This window comes from Dasypus novemcinctus, chromosome 24 (assembly GCF_030445035.2).
Source record: "Dasypus novemcinctus isolate mDasNov1 chromosome 24, mDasNov1.1.hap2, whole genome shotgun sequence".
Lineage (NCBI taxonomy): Eukaryota > Metazoa > Chordata > Mammalia > Cingulata > Dasypodidae > Dasypus > Dasypus novemcinctus.
Genome location: NC_080696.1, coordinates 65,481,066 through 65,498,435, shown reverse-complemented (window position 1 = coordinate 65,498,435; position 17,370 = coordinate 65,481,066). Strand labels below are relative to the sequence as shown.

At 57.5% G+C, this 17,370-nt stretch overlaps 1 protein-coding gene across 1 annotated transcript in view; it reads left to right on the top strand.

The window, feature by feature from the left end:
* Positions 1 to 206: 206 nt before the first annotated feature.
* Positions 207 to 17,370, top strand: part of TAF4 (TATA-box binding protein associated factor 4) — a 105,598-nt gene continuing 88,434 nt past the window's right edge. The window contains exons 1-2 of the mRNA XM_058287277.2: positions 207 to 522; positions 626 to 1,642. Coding sequence (XP_058143260.1) covers positions 246 to 522; positions 626 to 1,642 — 1,294 coding nt within the window. The 5' untranslated portion in view covers positions 207 to 245. The remainder of the gene's footprint in view (positions 523 to 625; positions 1,643 to 17,370) is intronic.

Here is a 17,370-nt window from a genome sequence, read left to right as displayed (position 1 = left end):
CTCTAGCGCTCGCAGCCATTTGCCGCGCCTTTTAAGCGCGCGCGGCAGCCAATGGCGCGGCGCCGGGCGCGCGGGCGCGCCTGCGCACTGGCGCCGCCGCCCGCCGCGCGCCGCCGCCCGCCGCGCCCCGCCCCCGCCGCGCGCCGCCCCCGCCCCGCCCGCCGCCCGCCCCGCGCAGAACCTCCTCCTCGCCCAGCGCCCTCGGCCGGAGCGGCGGCGGCGGCGGCGGCGGCCGAGGAGAGAAGATGGCGGCGGGCTCGGATCTGCTGGACGAGGTCTTCTTCAACAGCGAGGTGGACGAGAAAGTGGTGAGCGACCTGGTGGGCTCGCTCGAGTCGCAGCTGGCGGCCAGCGCGGCCCACCACCACCACCTCCCGGCGCGGCCGCCCGAGGCCCGGGCCGCGGCCGCCGCCGGCGCGCTCGGGAACCATGTTGTGAGCGGCAGCCCCGCGGCCGCCGCCGCCGCCCCGCCCGAGGGCGCCCCGCCGGGACCGGGACCCGCGCCGGAGCGGCCCCCCGCAGGTAGAGCGGCGCGCGGGCCGGGCCCCGGGCGGGCGCTGTCAGGCGGGCGGCGGGCGGCGGCGGGCGGGCGCGTCCTCACGCCGCGCTCTCGTTGTTCTTGCAGGGCCCGGAGCGGCGCCGGGGGCCGTGACCAACCACAGCGCGGCGCGGACGCCGCCCGAGGCCGCCGCCGCCCCCGCCCCGGGCGGCCCGGGCGCGGGCCCCGAGCCCCCCGCCCCCGCCGCCGCCGCCGCCGCCGCCGCCGCCGCCGCGCCGGGCAAGCCGGTGGTCCTCGGCTCCTCCATGGCAACCGCGCTGGCCGCGCGCAACGGCAAGCTGGGGCCGCCCGGCGCCGTGCAAACTTTGAATGGGAGCAGCGTGGTGGTGAACTCGCACCTGGCCGGGGGCGCCTTCGCCGCCGCGCCCGCCGCCGCCGCACCTGCCGTCGCCCTGCTCAACAACGGGCCCGCGTCCGTGCTGCTGCCGCTGGCCAAGGCGGGCGCCGGCCCCGCGCCCCCCGCCGCCGCCGGCACCGTCATCCAGAGCGCCGCCTTCCTGGGCGCCGCGGCCGCCCCCGCCGCCTCGGCGCCCACCGTCATCGCCGCCGCCCCCGCCGCCCCCGCCGCGGCGCCCGCGCGCCCGCCGGGCCCCCCGGCCGCCGCCCCCGGGCCGCCCGCCGCCGCGGCGCAGAACGGGAGCAGCCCGGTGGTCCACGCGCCGCCGGCCGCCGGGGGCCCCGGGGCGCCGCTCGCCGCGCCCGCCCCGCTGGTGAACAGTCAGCCGGCGCCCCCCGCGGCGCCCGCGGCCCCCGCGCCGGCCGGCAAGGCCGAGTCGCCCAAGACCGTGGCGCCGCCGCCGCCGCCGCCGCCACCCAGCCTGGCAGCCGGCTGCCCGGGGGGCGCGGGGCCCGGCGCGCCCGGGGGGCCCGCCCTGCCGGGGGCGCTGCCGCCGCCGCCCGCGCCCGGGACCCCCACGGGGCTGCCCAAGGGCCCGGCCAACGCCGCCACCCAGAGCCTGCCCCGGCCGCCCGCGGCGCCCTCCGCCGGGATCCGGGCCACCCTGACGCCCACCGTTCTGGCCCCCCGCCTGCCGCAGCCGCCTCCGAACCCCACCAACATCCAGAACTTTCAACTGCCCCCAGGTAAGCGGGGCGCGCGCGGGAGGAAGGGGCGGGCAGGGGTGCCTGGCGGGATTTCCAGGAAGTTGTCGCCACCCGCGGTGGCGCTCAGGTCACCGGGCCCGGGGCGTGTGCTGACCGGGGGGCGGGTCTCCAGCGGGTGGCACCGCGCCCAGGTGGTGTGGCCCGGAGCGGTGCGTGGGCACGTGTGTGTGCGTGCTTGTGTGTGTGCGTGTGTACGCGGAGCTACGCCCTCTGGAGCAGCGTGGGTTTTCCAGCCGTGACGTCACGGGCTTGTTACCTGGGGCGGCGCGGACTGGTCCTGCTGCCAGGGTGCTTCGTCAGGGCGCCCTCCCGCCTCGCCTGTGCCCGGGCGCCTGGCGCTGGCGGTGGACTTTGCGGGGGGGCACGGGCTCTCCTTGTGCCCTGTGCATGTACCTGACCCCGAGCCCACGTCTCGGGTGCCACCAGCTTTTCCTTGCCTGTCTCCTGGCCTTGGGCGTGTGGCCTGTCCTCGGCCGTGGTGGGTGTTCCGCAGCCCCTAAGGGTTCAGACCGCCCTTCTGAAGTGCACTCAAGGTGGGGCAGCGTCCCCTCTCTCAGAGTGGGCGGTTTCCCTCCCAGCACCTGCTGGCAGAGAGCACCCGGCCTGTGCAGGACCTTGGAGGGGTGGTCTCGGGTAGCATCCTCCATGGCCACCGTCCTGGCCTTAAGTGACCTTAGCACCCTCTGGCCTGGCGGGGTCCTCAGCACAGGACCACCGCCCGCGGCGCCCACGCGCTTGGTTTTTGCCTGACCTCCTGAGGAGGACAGCGGAGGGTCTCCCTGTGGCCCAGACCCTGTGGGTGGAACCTGGCCCTGCTGTGTCCGGACTTTGGATTTGCGACGCCGGCCTCTAGCCTGCCACCTCCGGGAGGCCCGGCCCTGGTGCGGCAGCGCGCCGGCCACGCTGGAGTCCCACGGGGAGGAAGGCTCGCCCCCCCGGCCACTCCCCTTGCGACCCCCACCTCGCCCTCCGGCCGCCTCTGGAGGGAAACCGGGAAGCCTTCCTGGCCGCGGGCCCACGTGCCCCACAGCTGCCCCGTAGCCTCAGGCGACCTGGGTGTCCTTTCGGGCTTTTGGAAAAGAGCGGTCGGTCCCTCCAAGGCTTTTCCACGGTGCGGAGAGGCCGGCTTTCCTGTCAGCGAGACCTCAGGAGTGGCCGTCGGCTCGTCAACAGCTTGGAAAGCTGTGTCGGGGTGCTGCGGGGCCACCGTGCTCCGAAGAGGGAAGGATAATGTAAGAGATGACCCGAGAGGTCCTGAGGTGCCGAGTTTCGGTGGTCCCGAGGCCTTGTGGGGCACTTTATCGGAAGCTCTGCTCTGCTCTTGCATGCACTGCGGTGGAAACGGGGTACCCTTTCTGATCTTCATTTACCCCGGAAAGGTCATCTGTGGGCACAGCAGATCATGTGAAACGTTGAAGTAACTCACCTCCTTGTAAAAGTCTCTTCAGGGGTCCTGCTGGTTCTAGCACTTTCCTTACACTTAGCCAGGACGTGCCCCCCATGCTGCACTTTCGTACTTAGAACCCGCGTGTGTCCTGTCGGGCGTGAAGTCTGCCAGGCCTGGAGCCGTGACCCCACTGGCAGCCTCCGCCCCGGGGTCCTCGAGGGTGGGCAGGCCACCTGGGGCGGGCGCGCCGCCTTATTTCTGGTGAGGAGGTGTCGGGGTCTTCGTCGTTTGCTCCTGTTCTAATGGCAGCTGTAGGGGTGTCTTTCTGATGAGTGGACAAGTCCTTGAGAAGAGCCTGTGGTTGCTTCTCCGTCAGAGTCCCCACCTGCTCGGGGGCAGGTGGCAAATGGGGGCTGTGCTTCCAGGGGGCCAGGTGCTTTCTAGAAGGTGGAAGGCTTCCATCCTCTTGCTCCCCTTCACTTGAGTTACCGATGAGGAATCCTGACCACTTCAGAGGGGAAAGAAGCAGAGCTCAGACCACCACCAGTGCCCCAAGCTGAAGTCCTTACTTTAAACAGAGTAGTTTAATTATGTAAATCAAAACGATACATAAAAAATTCCCTGGTTATATCTTATAACTGGGTGATTAGGGAATATTAAGTTCTCCTACCTGATGTTTTCTCTCTCTCGAACTCTTTGATCATAAAAACGTGTAAAACTGAAGTGGAAGTTACTTAAAAAAATTCTTGCTTGCTTGAGAACTCATTCTTGTGAGAGCTCAGTGCTGTCACTTCTGAGGGGACCCCAGAGCCTGCAGGCCCGGGAGGGGCAGGCGGGACGGGCCCCACAGTGACACGTGGCCGAGCCGCGGCTGGCCCGCGCGTCCTGCTCCCGGTGGAAGGCGAGCTCCTGAGGCGCCGTCCAGCGCGGCTCCCGCACCGCAGCCTCGGCGTTCGCTGGGCGTCCTGTCAGGATGGCCTTGAGAAGCGACCGTCTGTAGTCTCGTCTGTGCCTGCGTGAAGGTGACAGACTGAACTTCACCGCCTGTGGGACAAGAGCGCACGGGAGCCTCCAGAGAGGGCTGAGGCGTGGGAAGAGTGGTCAGCTGGGGTGACGCTGCGCCCGACCCCAGGGAGCCGCTGGACAAACGCCTCGACCCGTCCCCTCGGGCCCCTGCCGGTGCTCAGGCGGGCAGGCCCGCCCTTTCGCCAGGGACCGTCTCCTCTGCCGGTGGAGTACGCTCCTGGGGTGCTGTCGAGCATGGGCCAGGGTGTGGGTGCTCGTTCCGGGATGAAACTGCCCGCCGGCCTGGGCGCCTCGGCCCAGGAGGCGCTGGCGTGTTGCTCCCAAAAGCACGGTTTCCGAGGCATGTCTGGGGCTTGGCCCCCGCCGTGGCGTACTGGGGGGGACGGAAGACGGCAGCCCGCTGGCAGCCGAGCACGTGGGGTGCGGCTTGTGTGCCCGGCGCCGGGCGGGTCGGCGCTGCCGGTGCGTGAGTGCAGAGAGCTGGGCGCCGGCGGCCGGCTTGGGCGGCGAGTGCTCCGGCACCAGGGGCGTTCTTAGAAGGTCGGGTTTTGTTACCTGAAGGCCTTTTGCTGTTTGGCTTGTGACGCATTATGCTGTTCCTGGAGCCTCAGTTTCCCCAGCTGTGAAGAGGGGTTCTTCACCGTCAGGCACGGTGGCATCCCGCTGGGGTGAAGGGCGTGTTTTACTCACGACTTGTCCACACCGTCCGCCGTTTCCCGGGCATTTCGCTGCCTCAGGAGCAGCCGAGTCCTCTCAGGGTCGCGTTACGCCAACAAGCCGCCTCCAGGAGGGGCCCTGGCTCCCGGGTGGGATTCTGGCGAGGGTGCTGAGAAGGACGGCAGCGGGGCCGGCCTGCGGAGAAGGGGGCGCAGGAGATTGGGGGGGGGCGCGCAGCAGACTGGAGCCTTAACTGCGTTCACTCTTGACAGGCTTAGGTGATGGCGCCGCTGGAAAAGAACGGCGAAGTCCCTTTAAGCCGGGACGAGGGTAGCAGGGGCAGCTCCTGTAGCGTGGGGCAGCGGCCGCTTCTGTGCGTCTCCCTGGCACCCGGCCGGGGCCTGGGGGCTGTGCCCCCGTGAGCAGGCTGCTCCACCCTCCCTGTCCCTCTGTGCTGGGGTCGCCCGTGGGGCATCGCCACTCTGGGGCGCTCCGCCTGGGCGACTGGCGCTGGGCTGGGTGCTCCGGCAGCTGTGACCGGGTGTCCTTTGGAGCTGGCGGTGAGTCAGGGGAGGGCCCCCCTGGCCCAGGGAGTTGTCCCAGCGCCTGCCAGGCCTGGGGTGCCCAGTGCTGTCTTGGGCGGAATGGGCCGCGCCCCCCAGCCCTCTAGGTCCGCCCTGCGAGGGGTGGGGCCAGCTTTGCCAGGGAGGCCGTGCGGGACCCCGATGCAGCTGACCGGCGGCCGCCACCTCGTCCTCGTGGTGAGCAGCCCGGGCAGGCAGGGTGGCCAAGGCCTGGCGCCTCGCAGGACGGGTCTGAGCAGCGGGGCTCCCCCCGAAATCCTGCACAGGAGTCCTGGGGGGGTGCCGCCCGCCTCTGGCAGCCCTGACCCGGGTGAGACCCCGCCCTCGAATGAAGCTGCTTGCGGAATAGGGCATAGGGCGTGTGTGCGTGCCTGTGCATCCCCTTCTTCAAAATGAATCAGGGTGTTTCCTGGGATGCTTCTCAAGCTCTTTCAGCATGTAAACTTAAACTTTTCTTCGTTTAAATGGTGTATTTGAAAAAATCTTTTATAAATAGCTAGTTATATGTGAGTTGATCAAAACATAATTAACAACTGTTTTTGAAAATCTTGAAGTGGCGATTTTTACAGGGACCTGGGGGAACTTGCCTGAGATTTGGGGTAATTTGCATAGGTCAGAAGAAAAGCGGTTTTACCTTCCTTCATGTCCTTCATGTTCTTGACAAGCAGGCGTCTCGGGCGCTTTTGATTTCCTGGGAAATGGTTACTGTTGAGAGCTCTCACCTTTGGAACTTGTCTTGAGCTGGAGGTTGGGAGCCTTTTATTTAATCAGGCCACTGATAGTAATAAAACAGTTAAATTAAGTACAAAAAAAAAGAAGAGCTTTTTGCAGGAGGACCTTCTGCTCCGGGTGTGGTGCACCTGCTGCTTTTCTTTGCTGCCTGAGGTTGCTTGTGGCCTGTGGCGTTGTCAATTACAAACACGTATGCAGGAATTATTCCAGAATTTCTTACTTAGAATGATCTTTCTGTAACATCCCTGTGAAGAAGATCAAATGCCTTAAAGTTACGTTTGGAAACTGAGAACTTGATGTTTATATGATAGGACTGTGTGAGCCCGGAATTAAAAAAAGTTTGATTTATCTATTTATTTTTAAAGTTTTTATCTCTCTCCCCTTCCCCCGTTGTCTGCTCTCTCTCTCCATTTGCTGTGTTCTTCTGTGTCTGCTTGCATTATCAGGCGGCACCGGGAAACTGCAACTCTTTTTGTTGCGTCATCTTGCTGCGTCAGCTCTCTGTGTGTGCAGCACCACTCCTGGGCAGGTTGTGCTCTTTTCGCACTGGGCGGCTCTCCTTGCAGGGTGCACTCCTTGCGCGTGGGGCATCCCTGTGCGGGGGTGCCCGTGTGGCAGGGCACTCCTTGTGTGCGGCAGCACTGCACGTGGGCCAGCTCACCGCACAGGTCAGGAGGCCCTGGGGATCGAACCCTGGACCCTCCATATGGTAGGCGGATGCTCTATCGGTTGAGCCACGTCTACTTCCCTGACTTTTATGTCTTTGAATATCAGCATCAAGGGATTAAAACTTTTAATAAACAGAAGAGATAAGGACGTTGTTGACGACTTAGAAAACCCCGTGGACTTGCACAGAGCCTCGCCTCCTTCCCCATCCTGCGGGCTGTTCTGCCTCGCTCCTCGGCCTCGGCGCCACGCGGTGCCCGGCTGTGGCGAGCGGTGCTTGTGAGCCTGTTCGGCCCCGCTGAGTGCGCGTCGGTTGGTGAAGGCGAAGGGTCCGGCAGTGGGGGTGCACTTGAGGAGGGGGCGGGGCGCCCGCAGAGCTCGGCGCCGTCTGGTGGCCTTGCTGCCCGTGGGCCTCCGCCTGACCCTGGTTCTCCCGTCCTGAAGTTCGATTTTCCCTGGGACCTTCTGTCCTTGGCACGTTGTGCTGTTGGGAGGCGCGGTCTGCGAGGAAGGTGGGTGCTTCCTTCCTCTGGCTCAGGGTGCATGTTGGGGCCACGGGTGGGGGTCTGCCGCTCCCACGGCTAGAAGAGCCTCAGGTAGGTCTCGACGAGCGCCTCGAAGTGGGCGTTGGACTTCAGAGCCCGAGGGCCGGTGACCAGGGTGCTGCGGCCTGGTGGGCAGAGCACAGGGCTCATTGCCGCGGGAGGGGCCCCGGCCCGTGCCCACCCGACGCTCAGACAGGGACCCTCACCTGGACACGCGCCGCGGCGCGGGGCGTTCCGCGGTCCAGCCCACAAGCGCGTTTGCAGAGCGAGCGGAAGGGGCGGAGGAAGGCGTCGTTTCTCAGCTGTGAGACCTCGCGTTGGCTCAAGGCTGTGGGGCGGTTCGCGGAAAGAGAAATCCGCAGATGAGGTTATTAGTGTAATAACATATGCACAGATTTATTGCAGATAGAGCTCTGAATATTAGTCAACATACCTAATGAACAGGAACCTTCCTCGAATGAAACTTTGTGTAGAGATGCTACAAAATTTTCGTATCTTAAACAGGAAAGCATCCTTAAGTTTTTTTAGAAAAAACATGTTTATTAAATAATAAAGTGCTTATTTCATCAGACAGTGGTTTTTTTTGATTTTTGGTTTTTAGGAGGTATCGGGGATTGAACCCAGGACCTCATATGGGAAGTCGGCACTCAGCCACTGAGCTGCATCTGCCCCCCAGTGAGAGCTGATTTTCTCATTTGTTTTTAGGAGGTACCTGGGATTGAACCTAGGACCTTGTACGTGGAAAGCAGGCGCTCAACCACTCGAACTACATCTGCTCCCCTTGACTTGGTTTTTAAATATAACTATAAGTGTTTTAAAAATGAGGGCTTGAAAAGGATTTGTTTTCCACATTCTTTTTTGTGGAAAAAATTAATTCATATTCACGATAGGAAGTTTGGAAAGTAAACTATGAAAAAGTCACTTGTCATCTCAACCCCTGCGACTTGGCGCTGTGGGGTGTCGTTAAGCCTTGTTCCTTGCCTGTGTTCTTTTTTTTTGAAGGTACTGGGGGTTGAGCCCTGAGCCTCGTACTTGGGAAGCAGATGCTCAGCCACCGCGCTGTCCCGCTCCCTTTGTGTTCTCACGTCCCCATCAGGGCTGCCCCGTGCCCTGCCACGTGCGGCCTGCTGCTGCCCCGCACACCTCCTGAGTCCTGGTGCTTCCCTGCGTGCCCGGCTCCCCGGTGTGAGCTGCCACTTAACGGGCCTGTTACGGGGTGCCCGTGGTGACAGCCCTTCTCTGTGATAGGTACCCTTTCGGCGAATGCCATTTTATGGGCTGCCTGGGGGCTGGGAGCACCCTCGAGGCTGTGACGCAGACGCTTGCGGAGGCTCAGGCCCTTTGCGCTTTGAACAGCACGGGCTCCGGCCCCGGCCCCCAGGGGGGCGTCCAAGGAACCGTGACCCAGGCCTGCCTGCTGCCTCCGTGCTGAGCCGGCCCCGGCCGACGGAGCCCTGCTCTCAGGGAGCTCCTGTTCTGGTCGGGGAGCCGGGCATTTGCACCATACGGAGTGCGCGGTGCCCTGGGCAGGTGGTCAGGAGGCCTCGAGCGGTTGCTGGGTGAGAAGGGAGCCGGCCACGGGGCGGGGGTTAGAGCAAGGGCAGAGGCCCTGAGGGTGGCTGAGGCTGGGGGATCCCCACAGCTGGAACCACAGGGGTCCAGGTGGGTCCCCGTGTGCACGTGGCCACCTGGCGTGTCGGTGCCCAGCTGTTGGAATTTATTCCAGGTGTGTTGGGGAGCCGTGGGGGGGGCGGTAGGCTGTGCTTTGAGGGCACCCTGAGCCGTGACTCTGGAACGCAGGGGTGGTGGCGGCCAGGGCAGGACAGGGGACGGCGAGCTAGTTAGGTGACAGCTCCAGGCGGGAGGCGGGTGTCGTGGGGCCTGGCCAGAGGCGTGGACGGGCAGAGGTGCGGGCTTCTTCCTGGACTTGGGCTGGAGGGCAGTTGGGCGACTTGGGGTGGGGGCTGGGGTGCCGACGACGGTGGAGCCGTTCCCTGGGGGAGGGGGCGGGGTGCCCGATGCATCTGTCTGGACCTGCTGTGGTGGAGACACCGTTCCTGAGAGGAGGCCTCAGAGGGACTCGCTGCTGGGCAGGAGCTCCTGGTGGCCGTCAGAGCGTGTGGCAGCCGTGGTGCCCGCCGTGACGGTCGCGGGCCTGGCGAGATCCTGCGGCAGTGCCAGCGGGTGGAAGAGACGACAGGTGACGGCTGCCCCGGCTGCCCGGTGGTGCAGGGCCTGGCACGGGCGCTGTGGGGGCCGCGAGAGCCCAGCTTCCCGGGCAGCCGTGGCCCCTGCTGGGGGGTGCCAGGGAAAGGGGGCCCCTCTCGGGGGAGAGAGAGGGAGGCAGGGAGGAGGAGGGAGGAAGCCGAGGGGCTCGTTGGCGAGAGCTTTTCATCCTAGTGTTGGCCATTCACGTGGCAGGTATTTCTTGGCTTCTTTGCCTCTTTACATTATGGAAATGGCTCAGAACGAACATGATTACTTGCTGATTTGTTTATTTTTAATTGTGGTACAATATACATAAAATATTGTAACCGTTAAGTGGACGGCCCTTTGACGGTAAATTAAGGCGTCGTCAGGACGGCGTGGCGTCCGCCGCCGTGTCCTTCCAGGTTCTTCACCCTCGCCCCAGGCCGAGCCGCGCACTCCGCAGCAGAGCTGCGCGCAACCCCCGCGCCACCCCGGCCCCGCTGTCCTGCTTTCTGTCTTTACGAGATGTGCTGCTTCTAAGCATTGTGCGTCAGAAAAGTCATAAGATATTTGTCCTTCTGTGCCTGGCCTCGTTCACGCAGAAGTGCGCTCCGGCCCTTCCGCCTGCGACGATGAGTGTTCCACTGTACGGGCCCACCACGTTTCGTGTCCTCTTCTCCTGGTGGACCCCCTTGGGGTGCCTCCACCTTTCAACGATGGCCACACAGTGCCGTGCTAGCGCTGGCGTGCAGGCGTCTACCCGGGCCCCGGCTTTCAGGTCTTTTGTGCATGTCTACCTAGGAGTGGAGTTGCCAGCTCGTGTGGTAATTCTGATTTTAATTTTCTGAGGAACCACCAGACTGTTTTCCACATGACTGCACCATCTTAATTGCCGCCACCACTTTACAAGTGTTCCTTTTTCTCTGCATCCTCGTCAGTACTTCTTTTCAGTTTTTAAAAATAGCCATGTTAGTGGTTGCGAAGTGGTAGCTCAGTGTACTTTTAATTTGCATTTCTCTAATGGCTAATGATGTTGAGCATCTTTTCATGTACTTATTGGTTATTTGCATATCTTCTTTGGAGAAATGTCCGTTTGCCCATTTTTGAATTGGATTGTCTTTTTGTTGTTGAGTTGTACGAGTTCCTTATATATTTTGGATATTAAGTCTTTATCAGATATATGGTTTCCAAATATTTTCTCCCATTCTGTAAGTTGTCTTTTTTAAAAAAGATTTATTTTTATTTATTTCTCTCCCCTTGTCCCCCATTGTCTGCTCTGTGTCCATTTGCTGTGTGTTCTTTGGTGTCTGCTTGTTTTGTCTGGCGGTACGGGGAATCTGTGTCTCTTGGTTGTGTCAGCGCTCTGTGTATGCGGTGGCACTCCTGGGCAGGCTGCACTATTTTCGCACAGGGCGCACTCCTTGTGCATGGGGCACCCCTATGTGGGGGATACCCCTGCATGGGCCAGCTCACCACATGGGCCAGGAGGCCCTGGGTACCAGTCCCTGGACCTCCTATATGGGAGGCAGATGCTCTGTCAGTTGAGCCACATCCGCTTCCTGTAAATTGTCTTTTCACTCTCTTAATAATGCCCTTTGGTCTACAAAGTTCTTAATTTTGATGAAGTTCATTTTATTTCTTTCTCCCTTTTGTTTCTTTTGTTTTTGGTATAAAATCTAAAAATCCATTTTAAGGTACTGCAGCTATTTATTTCCCTGTGTTTTCTTATAATGGTTTTATAGTATTAGTACTTATAGTTAGGGTGTTAACCCATTTTTGAGTTAATTTTTGTTGATGGTCAGAGGTAGGGTCCACATTCATTTTTGTGCATGTGGATTTCTGTTGTCCCACGTGCTGAAAACTTTTCTTTCCCCATTGAATGAACTTGGGACCCTTGTGAAAAGTCAAGGGGCCATATATGTGTGGATTTAACTTTTTTTTTTAAAGACTTACTTTATTTATTTATTTCGTGCCCCCATCACTAGTTTGTGCTTGCTGCTCTCTGTGTCTATTTGCTGGTACTGCCTGGTCTGCTCGTCTTCTTTTTAGGAGGTACTGGGAACTGAACCCGAGACCTCCCATGTGCGAGGGAGGGATCCAGTGGCTTGAGCCACTTCTGCTCCATGCTTGTTGTGTCTCTCATTGTGTTTCCTTGTTGTGTCTCCTTGTTGTGTCATCTTGTTTTATCAGCTTACTGTCTTGCTTATCTTCTTTAGGAGGCACGGGGAACTAAACCTGGGACCTCCCTGTGGTAGGCGGGCACCCAACTGCTTGAGCCACTTCCACTTCCCTGACTTTAATCTTTATTCTCGGTTCTGTTCCGTTTGTCCATGTCTTTCCAGGATCCACGTAGCTTTAGCCATGTTGCTTTGTAGTAAGTTTCTAAATCAGGAAATATGAGTCCTCCAACTTTGTTTTTCTTTTTCAAGATTATTCTGGCTATTCATGGTGTGAGGATTGGCTTTTCCATTTCTGGAAAAAGGCTGCTGGGATTTTGGCGGGGATGGCATTGCATTTACCTGAGTCTGCTAAGGCTGCCCGATGCAAAGCACCAGAAGTGGGTTGGCTTTTATAAAGGGAACTTATTAGGGTAAAAGCTGGCAGTTCCGAAGCCATGAAAATGCCCAAGTCCAGGCATCAGAGCTGCTTCCTGCCAAAGGCCGGAGGGCAGGTGGGCTCTCCCGGTGTCTGTTTTCTCCCCCAGCCTCACCTTCTTCAGCCTCGAGCTCCTCCGTGCACCTAGCCCCGCGGGGCCTCTTGCTCCAGCCCCTCTCTCAGCCCCCCCCCCCCCCCCGGGTTCCTCTGTCTGTCTGCGGCTGCAGGCGTCCCGGCGTCCCGGCGTCCGTTCTAACTGGCAGGGTGGAAACGGCGGCTCTCTTTCTCTGTGCGCGTTTCTGCTTTCAGGCCTCAGTTTTCTTAGGACCCCACCAAGAGGGCGGAGACCTAACCTGGTGGGCGTCACGAGCATCGCACGGCCAGAGGCCTGCAGCGATCTAGTGCAGTGACCCAGTCCACAGGTCCCCTGACTGCATCGACCGCAGCAGGGAGCCCCTCGCGCACGGGAGGGTGGGTTCAGGAGCGCGCTCTTGTGGGAGTCTCACAACTTCAAACTGTCCCAGCATTTGTGGATCGTGCTGGGCAGTGCTCGGTGCCGACAGCCTCGCGGTACTGGGCTTCCAGTCCACAATCTCAGGACGTCTTGCCATCTGCTTAGGTCTCCTCTGCTTTCTTTCAGCCGTGTTTGGTCATTCTCAGTGTGCAGGTCTTTCCTTGGTTAAATGTATTCCCAGGTATTTTATTCTTTTAGTGCTAGTGTAAATGGAATTATTTTCTTGAGCTCCTTTTCACATTCTTCCTTACTGGCGTGTAGAAATCCATCTGACTTCCACACGGCTATCTTGCGTGCTGCGACTTTGCTGAATTAGATCTAGTAGCCTTCCTGTAGATTGTAAGGATTTCCTGTGCATGGGATCATGTCACCTGTGAGTCGGGATAATTTGACTCCCTCCTCTCCAGTTTGGACGCCTTTTCTCTTGCCCGATTGCTCGCGCCAGCCCGTGCAGTCTGGTGCTGCGTCGCAGCGCGCCGGCGGGGTTCCTTGTCTTGTTCCGTTTGCGGTGCTGCCCCGCTGAGTGTGGCGGTTGCTGAGGGTTTGTCCATAAATGCCCTTTACTACGTTGAGCAAGTTCCATTCTGTTTAGTTTCTGACTGTTTTTATCCTGGAAGGATGTTAGATTTTGTCAAATGTCTTTTCTGCCTTCACTGAGATGGCCATGTGAGTTTTTCCTTCATTCTGTTAGTTGGTCTGTTACGTTGATTGATTTTCCTATGTTGAGCCATTCTTGCATTCCTGGAATAAATCCCACTTGCTCATGGTGTCTAATTCTTTTAATATACTGTTGGGTTTGGTTTGCCAGTATTTTGTTGAGGATTTTTGCATCTATGTTCATCAGGGATATTGGCCTGTGATTTTCTCTTCTTGTGCCCTCTTTGTCTGGTTTTGGGATCAGGGTAATACTGACCTCGCAGAACGAGTTAGTAAGTGTTCCTTTCTTTTCTATTTTTCGGAGGGGTTTGAGAAGGATTGGTGTCAAATCTTTAAATGTTTGGGCAGAGTGGGTGTAGCTCAGTACTTAAGCATCTTCTTTGCATGTACAAGGTCCTGGGTTCAATCCCTGGTACCTCTTAAAATATAAAAAAAAACAAAAATCAAAATAAAATGCACGTTAAAAAAATGTTTGGTGGAATTCAGCAGTGTCATCTGGTCCTGGACTTTTCTTTTCGAGAGGTGTTTTGATGACTGACTCAATCTCTTTACTTTTAGGTCTGTTGAGATTTTCTATTTCTTCTTGTGTCAGATTAGGTAATTTGTATGTTTCTAGGAATTTGTCTATTTCTTGTGGGTGGTCTAATTTGTTCATAGTCTCTTCCTCCAATCCTTTCTGTTTCTGAAATCCAGTAGTGATGTCCCTGTTTCACTCCTGATTTTAGTTATGTGTCACCTTGCTCTTTCTTTGTCAGTCTGGCTAAGGGTTTGTTGATTTTATTAATCTTTTCAAATAACCAATTTTGGTTTTGTTGATTCTATTTTTCTGTTCTAGACTTCATTTATTTTCTTTTTAAAAAAGATTTATTTATTTCTCTCCCCTTACCCCCTCCCCCATGTTGTGTGTTCTTCTGCGTCCACTTGCATTCTTGTCAGCGGCACCAGGACTCTGTGTCTCTTTCCTGTTGCATGATCTTGCCGCGTCAGCTCTCCGTGTGCGCGGCGCCATTCCTGGGCAGGCTGTGCTTTTCTTACGCCGGGCAGCTCAGTGTGGGGCTCACTCCTTGTGTGTGGGGCTCCCCTATGCGGGAGCACCCCTGTGTGGCATGGCACTCTTTGCTGGTGGCAGCACCATGAGTGGGCCAGCTCACCACATGGGCCAGGAAGCCCTGGGTTTGAACCCTGGACCTCCCGTATGGTAGGTGGATGCCCTATCATTTGAGCCACATCTGCTTCCTGGTTTCATTTCTTTCTACTCTATACTGTTTCCTTCCTTCTACTAACTTTGGGTTTAGTTTGCTTTTCTTGTTCTAGATTCTGTAGGTGTGAAGTTAGGTTATTGGTTTGTGCCCTTTCTTCTCTTTTAATGTAGGCATTTAGAGCTATATATTTCCCTCTGAGCACTGCCTTTGTTGCACCCCATTAGTTTTGGTATGTTGTGTTTTTCTTTTCATTTGTCTCAAGATATTTCCTAATTTTCTTTGTGATTTCTACTTTGACTCAGTAGTTGTTTAGTAGCGTGGTGTTAAATTTCCACATATTTGTAAGTTTTTCAGTTTTCCTTCTGTTATTGATTTCCATTGTGGTCTGAGACAATGCTTGATATAACTTCAGTATTAAGGTTTGATTTGTGGGAGGATGGCTCAAGCAGTTGAGCATCTGCCCTCCCACGTGGAAGGTCTGGGGTTTGGTTACTGGTACCTCCTAGAGAAGACAAAGAAACAATGAGCAGACATTGAGCAAAAACAAGCAGACAATGAGCAGACAAGAAAAAGCAAAAACATATGAGCCAGGGAGTGGATGTGACTCAAGCAGTTGAGTGCCTGCCTCCCAAACGGGAGGCCCTGGGTTCGATTCTTGGTGCCTCCTAAAGACAAAATGAGCAAAAACAATGAGAGAAGAACAAGCAAATAGATGAGGGAGCCATCTGGGGATGGGAATGGGGATAAAAAGGAAAAAAAAAAGACTTGATTGGTGGCCTTACGTGGCCTGTCCTGGAAAGTGTCTCGCGTTCCCAGGAGAACGTGTGTTCTGCTCTGTAGGGCGGAGGGTCTCTGCGTCCATCAGGCCCAGGTGGTCAGACGTCAGGTCCGGTGTCCTTCTCTCAGCTAGTGACAAGCAGTGTGTGGACGTCTCCCGCGGGTAGCAGGGCTGCTCCTCCTTTAGTCCTGCCGGGTTGGTATTACGTGGGCCCTGCTGAGGCAGCTGTGGGTTTAGAACCCCTCTGTCCTCTGGCTGGGTCGCTCCTCTGTCCTCTGGCTGGGTCGCCCCTCTCGTCAGTTGTGAGACCCTTCTGTGTCCTGTGCCTTTTTGCTGAGTCTGCTTTGGCTGACGATGCTGTGGCCACGTGGCTCCCGTGATCGCTGCAGGCATGGGACATCTCTTTCCCCTCTGACTCAGCCTCTCTGTGTCTCTGCTCCTGGAGTGAGTTTCTTGGAGGCAGCATACAGGTGGGTCGTGCTCTTTAGGTCCTACTTCGCTGTAGTTTAGTAGATTAACCTGTTGATGTTTAAGGTCCTAACTGGGCAGGAAGGGTTGACTTCTGCCAGTTAGCCATTTGCTTTCCATGTGTTTTGTGTGTTTTTTGTTGCTCACTTACTGTTACTTTTTCCATATTTAGTTGCTTTTCATAGTGAACGATTTTGATTCTTTTCTATCCTTTCCTCTGTTTTTAAGTATTTTCTTAATGGTTATCTTTGTAATTACTGTGAACATTTTAAGCTAGTAACAACCTAGTTGCAGCAGTGCCCCTGTGTAGCCCCCTCCCTCCCCCATATGTTTTCATTGTCTCAGACACGTCTTTATACGTTGTATCCCCACTCATATATACTGATAAAGGTCTTTTACACATTTGCCTCTTGGTCCTATTTTGGGGGGGCAGTTAGAAACCCATAGTTAATTAATACAGGATTCTGTGTTTACACATGTTTGCCTTTGTCAGCATTCTTTATTGCTTCCTGTGGCTTTGAGTTACTGTCCAATGTCTTTTTCTTTTTTAACAAATTAGCTTTACTGATCCATATTAATAAAGCATATTAATAACGCATCCGTTTCATCCAGCATGTACAGTCAGTGGTACTTGGTATAGTCACATAGGTGTGTGTTCATCACTTTAGTCCTTGTTAGAGCATTTTCATCACTTCACTAATAAACCAGTGCTCTCTTCACCGCTCAGTCTGTCCCCTGCCCTGTGTCCTTTCACTTGAGCCTGGCATCATCCCAGCGCTGGGCCGAGCTGGTGAATTTAGGCGTGTCAGCCAGACCCAGCCCTGCACCGCCTGCGTCGAGTGCAGAGCCACGAGACTGTCGGAGACAGCGGGGGCTGCAGCCGAGGCCCCTGCTGTGCCTGGAGGCCGCCTCATGCTCACCTCTCAGGGGACGCTTTCCTTGGCAGTGCCTGGAAGAAAGGCAGGCCTCGACTTTGACACGTGCATGTGGGGGGAACACTCCGGAAGGCCGTGGGCTGTGCCCGGGGGGTGTCGGCCCCTGGAGCCCAGGCCGGTTGAGGAGGGGGAGCTGCCTCAGGGCACTGCCGGCTGGACTTGGGGCAGTGGTGGTCTGTGCTCGGCGCCTTCATTTTTAGTTCCTTCAGGTTTAAATGATGGTGGTTGAAAATTAAGGCAAATTGCTTGTGAAATCCAAATATGATTAATCTTTGAAAATGTAATTGAGGCACATTGATTTGGAAGTAGAATGGTCTTTGTTGAGTTTTTGGGGGGCTGAGTTACCAGATGTGCCCCAAAGACAAGGCAGAAACAGCAGACCTGTTTTATTATTATTTCTTAAATTTAAAATCTGTATGATTTCTTTAAAAGGTGCAGTTTTGTTTTCTCAAAGGAACAAGATATTGGGGTCTTGCTCTCCCAGTTCCACTTTGTAGATTGGAAGGCACCCTGGACAGAAAGAAACAAACTGTTGTGCAACAAGATCCCCGGCCCTTGGAGGGAAGCAGGCGGGCGCCGGGTGCTGGCCTCAGGGCTGGACGGGGCAGGGAGGAAGCACGGGGGCGGGCGGCTGGGTCAGACGTGCGTGCGGCTGGGTGCCGTGGTGGCCGTGCAGCTGGACGTGGGGTGGTGCAGGTGAGGGCATGCCCTGCCCTGGGTGGTCTCGAAGAGGCCCTGGAGCACAGTGTGAGGGGCGGTGCGGGGGGCGGG